Source organism: Sinocyclocheilus anshuiensis, unplaced genomic scaffold (genome assembly GCF_001515605.1).
Source record: "Sinocyclocheilus anshuiensis isolate Anshui unplaced genomic scaffold, SAMN03320099.WGS_v1.1 scaffold514, whole genome shotgun sequence".
NCBI lineage: Eukaryota > Metazoa > Chordata > Actinopteri > Cypriniformes > Cyprinidae > Sinocyclocheilus > Sinocyclocheilus anshuiensis.
Genome location: NW_015542348.1, coordinates 399,899 through 405,208, shown reverse-complemented (window position 1 = coordinate 405,208; position 5,310 = coordinate 399,899). Strand labels below are relative to the sequence as shown.

The following is a 5,310-nucleotide window of genomic DNA, read 5'->3' as shown; positions in this document are numbered from 1 at the left end:
TAAATCCAGCGTTACAAAGCTTCTGGCCAGACTAGTAAGCGGAAATGCTGAAACGTACACGCACATTAATTGTTTAATGAAAGGTCAGTGGTTCACTACAAAGGAGAAATGGAAAAGCATTTAATGGACTGTTGGAGAGGTTGTGTGGGGAAGGATGAGACAAGCTTTATTAGTTTAAGCGTATGAAAATAATTCACACAGGTGATTGATAGCGAAAATTCCTCATCAAGGATTTCACATTGAGGAGAAACTCTTTATTTAAAGGAAAGAAATAAAGGGTGGACCTTTGCACCTCTGAGATGGGGCACTAGGGTAACACTATCACTATTCCAGATCTCACACCTGCAATGGCCCTTTTTTTGATGTCCCATGGGGTGATTGTTTTTATTTTTATTTTTAAGACATTTTACCCATGTCCCAGACCAAGACTTTCAGCTTTAAAAAATGAAAATCCATTATGAACAATGTGATTATATGAATACATGCTGAAAACTGAGGATATCATAAACAATTTCAATAGTTAATGTGTGAAAATTAACTTCTCAAAAATATATGCAGAAATAAGAAATTGCATATTTATTCATTATAAATAATGCTATTATGACAAAGCAGTCTGCAATTTATAATAAAAACTAAACAAATACTATAAAACAATACATTATTTGCAATTTGGTAGAAATGACCATTGCTCATGATATTTTAAATAAATTCTGAGCTTCATGTATTTGGACAATGTTATCCCAACAATTTGGACATTGTTAGTGATGAATTAAATCAACTAGTTAGAATGTGAAAAGTGTTTTAAGAGACATTCTAAATCGCAAGGACAAAAATGCCCATAGATGAATAAAGACCCAACTGCTCCCCGGGCGCCCACTGCTCAGGGTGTGTGTGCACTTAGGATGGGTTAAATGCAGAGCACTAATTCCTAGTATGGGTAACCATACTTGGCCACATGTCACATCACTCACTCAATCTAGAATCTAATATTTTTATATGAGAAAAGCACAAACAAAAATAACTGCACATCAAGCAAAAGAACACCATTTATTTTTTTATTTTTTTAAAAATGCCTTCATAATTTATATCTGATATACTTAAAGGGGTCATTCTGACTTTGCTATGACAATCTGGTGCTTCTGAATCAGTGACTGTATGTTTTGTAATTAGTTTAAGTATTAGAGATAGTAACAACATTATTAATTGTCTTGATATTTACTTTGAAAGCTGAAGCTGGCGATTATGATAAGGGGCGTTACATTTCCGATGCGTGCTTGTGGTGTTCGGCCAATCACAATGCACTGGGTCAGCTGGCCAATCAGAGCAGACTGCCCTTGTCAAAGGAGGGGGCTTTGTTGAAAATGACATGTTTGAGAGAGGCGGGGCATAGAGGACCTACAATAATGTACAGTATTTGAAAAATAATGTGTTTTTTGAACATTAAAGCATGTCAACATATTCTGTTGCACCAAATACACCAAATAATGATCTTTAAAATAGCATCATATGACCCCTTTAAAACTCCCATTACAAAATAAACATTGTGACTGAAACACAAATGAAGCAAATAGACAGAAACACCATAGCATATATATCAACCATAAACCTGAATAGGGTCGTCATCCTCAACATGACAGCAATTAGTAGTTTCCTATATTATATTCATGAGGAGTAGATTCAAATAAAATAATATTCATTGAACTACCTGCACATACAATTGTAATATCTGCTATAATAGTGGATAAATTCTAGCAGGTCTTATTGCTTCACAGTGGGGACACACACATGAACATTGCCTCTATCAACATAAAGCTACAGTGAGTACTGCTTTTTTAATAATTAAGCTCTCTTAATAACTGATATCGTGCTAATATAAAGATATTAAAATTGATCTGTAATGTTAAAAATATTAAATAAATATCATATGAGTAATGGAATCAATCCAATAGCCCCTGCACTACATCTTACCCCAGTGTTACATACTTCATATCATTGGTTTAGCAATAAAAAACAACAAACGGACAAACAATAACAATAATAATAAAATGCATTGTATTTAAAATAAGCAAAAGAGCAAAACTGCTGCAAAACTCAGAAATGAAAAATAATCACAGAAGAAACTCAGTAGTTTTTAATAACCAATTATTAGACCCTATACCATAAAATCACAATAAAGAACAACACATTTCAAAATTAAAAGTATAACATCCAGGAAAAGATGCAAAAGTTAAAGGCATGATATTCAAAATAAATAGTCAAGTAGGTATCTCTCCTATGAAGTGAATGTTGTCAAAAAACAAGCAACCATTTTATAACATTATTCCGTGCGGAGTGTAAAGCAAGACAAAATGAAAGCAGAAAGTTTGTTTTGACTTAAATTCATTTTCTGTACCTCTGACTTTTTGAATGGAATGTCGACTAGAGCTAGAATTAGGCTAGAAAGGGTTACCAGATCACCACCTGCACTACCATCAGAAGAAAAACGTGCCTATTCATGTGACAAAACCATACAAACAATAATTATCAGGCTTTTCTTGATTACATTAACTCAGGCCTAGTGGACAAAAAAAACAATTGCACAATTAACTATTCGTGCAAATTAATAATTGTTTAATCTAGAATGGGTTGTCAAGATAAATGTGGATCAACACACATTTTTACTGAATGTTCTTGTGGATATTTACAGTTACCTGAAAATACAGTAAAGTAAATCTGATCTAAAACCAAAGTCACAGTGGTGTATTTGTGCACCTAACAGATAGCAAGTTATTTTATTAGAACTGCATGTTTAGAGGCACTTCTTACAATTGGTGATTTGCTACTAGACTTTGGGGTTAATCTGAATCACATAGAAAAGTTATAAAGGTAATTTAATGACAAACTAACTAACTAACTTTATGGGTCATAGTGTTGTAAAATAAATAACCTTCAGTAAAATCTGGGCAAAAATAATTAACAGGATAAATCATGTTTCATCCATCCCTTTTTACTGAATTACATCTTTACATCAGTGAACTTAATTTATAACATTTTATCTTTTTTTCCAAGCATCTTATAAGGTAATATTATTGCAACATTTTCAAATATAAAAGTATTATAATAAGTATTATTATTAACATTGATTTAATAGCTCCTCAAAAAGCACAATCACAATGTTTACGATTTAAAATTAAATGCGCAATAAAGAAAAAATACTTGTGGATTTTAAAAAGGCACAAAAACATTAATAATGAAACAAAAAATAAAAGTGATCAATTGCAGTTAAAGTAAACGCTCAGCAGATGCATTAGCAGTGCTTTGTGAGGTATGCGTAATTATGTGCATGATAATGAGTTATAGTAAACTATTTGTGTATGTCTGTGTATGTGTACTTCAGCACTGTCTTTTACCCATTCCAGAGGTCATGTCTCACCTCACACTCAACCTTCAGTGCCATAAAACCAGACAATCTCCGCCCACTTGTGTCCCTACTTGCATGAAAACAGCTCACGTGATCCAGACCTAGGGGAGTGGACTGGGTCGAGTTCTCAAATAAGGTTTAGCCTGGAGACAATGAAGCCTCACAATAAAATATTCTTCTGTAATCGTATGTCAGTAGTAAATATGAACCTGACCCAGCATGTGCAGTCAAAACAGAAAAAAGACAATGTTTTTGACATCGTATTCATTCCATATGAATAGACATGTTTCAGATTATTCTCAGTTGTAATGAAGAACCTGAAAAAGTTTCATCCTGTAGAGATACCAAGCTATTTTGGAGAGGATTTTGCTGAAGACAAGGGGTGGGGAGGAGGCTTTGTCAGAGGGTGACCTTCCCCACTGGAGTGATGTGTGCGTCTCTGTCTGTCTGGCTACACACGAGAGCGGGAGGTCAAGTTGAGCCTTAGAGGCTGTCTGCTCCTGAACGGCAGGAACCACAGGATCTTCCAGCGAGTGCCAAACACCTCAGCCATCGCTTGCTGCCACGACCGGTGCGGTCCACTGGGGGCATAGAATAAATTAAAGTATGCATCTTAAGTTGATGCAAAATATCATCACATTTGAAAAATGAACAATGCAGAGAAACTAAGAGCTTTAGGAGAGACGAGGTCTAGTTGTCACACATTTTACTTCAGTGAACATTTCTAAGCACATTCAGTTCACTTTTTAAAATCAAAATATATTCTGTATAGAGACACACACCCTAAACATCTTGGCAGAACTATGACGAGAAAATCGGGCCGGGCTTCGGGCCTGTTTTAGGCTTCTCCTAATTTTTATATTTCAGACATCCATCAATTAGTGATGAAAAAATTGCCGCGCAGGTGGAAACAACCGTGCTGTCAAGAGCGGCTTAGTGTCCTGCCAGCAGCAGCAGCAGTAGCAGCATGCGTGCCGTCAGCGCAGCTGAAGAGTTCTGCATTCAAATGCACGTAATAGGCTAAAGCTTGCCGGAAAGCCCCAGCAAAACTAATTACCATGAATGTGTCAGGGGGAAATAGTAAGGAGATGTTTGAATTATTTACTAATAAACTAGTGTTTTCTGAGTCCGTGTCGCAAAGATGAAGATGACGATCCTGACTCGCCATCTCTTCATTAGACACGCCTTTAGAGAGAAGTGCATCTTTACGGATTATGATTATAATGAAAGAGGTTTTTTTTTTCGATTTGTTTTATTTCGTTAAATGGTAATTTAAAGCTTTCTATAGATTTATTTATCATGTCTGTGAGGCATGTATTCGCTGAGTTTCGATTCATTTTTGTGAAGCGCTCCTGTTCAAGACGAGACGGCAGAAAGCGCATCATAAAGTTTGTTTTCTTTATTTTATAAAAGCACAACGTTTTGTTGATATTGTGAGTGCACACAAATACAAGTATATGTATACTTTACAGTTCCGAATGATGTACAGGTGCATCTCAATCAATTAGAATGTCGTGGAAAAGTTCATTTATTTCAGTAATTCAACTCAAATTGTGAAACTCGTGTATTAAATAAATTCAATGCACACAGACTGAAATAGTTTATTAAATGTGAGCCAAAATCATCACAATTAAAAGAACCAAAGACTTAAACTACTTCAGTCTGTGTGCATTGAATTTATTTAATACAAGAGTTTCACAATTTGAGTTGAATTACTGAAATGAACTTTTCCATGACATTCTAATTTATTGAGATGCACCTGTATTATTCTTGCTCTCATTAAAAATGACAGCGTAGGCTATTTTAAGTTGTTTCCACTGAAAAAAATTGCAAGTGATTTCGCTGGTGCCTCCATGTCCTGCAAAGCGTGCTTTAGCTTCCACTCTCCGCACAAACTTGGATATAGAAGG

General features: G+C 35.1%; 1 protein-coding gene across 3 annotated transcripts in view; it reads right to left on the bottom strand.

Moving 5' to 3' along the window:
* Positions 1-284: 284 nt before the first annotated feature.
* LOC107691467 (probable palmitoyltransferase ZDHHC21) overlaps positions 285-5,310 on the bottom strand; it is a 42,402-nt gene continuing 37,376 nt past the window's right edge. The window contains exons 9-10 of one of the 3 annotated variants that reach the window (XR_001634539.1): positions 2,113-3,981; positions 285-292 (exon numbers count right to left, since the gene is read on the bottom strand). Coding sequence is in view for 2 of the 3 variants with exons in the window: in XM_016490071.1 (XP_016345557.1) it covers positions 3,852-3,981 (130 nt within the window). In the remaining variant the exon portion in view is untranslated. Of the gene's footprint in view, positions 293-1,516; positions 3,982-5,310 lie in introns of those variants that run through there. The other 2 variants (XM_016490071.1, XM_016490072.1) reach the window with 2 other exon arrangements.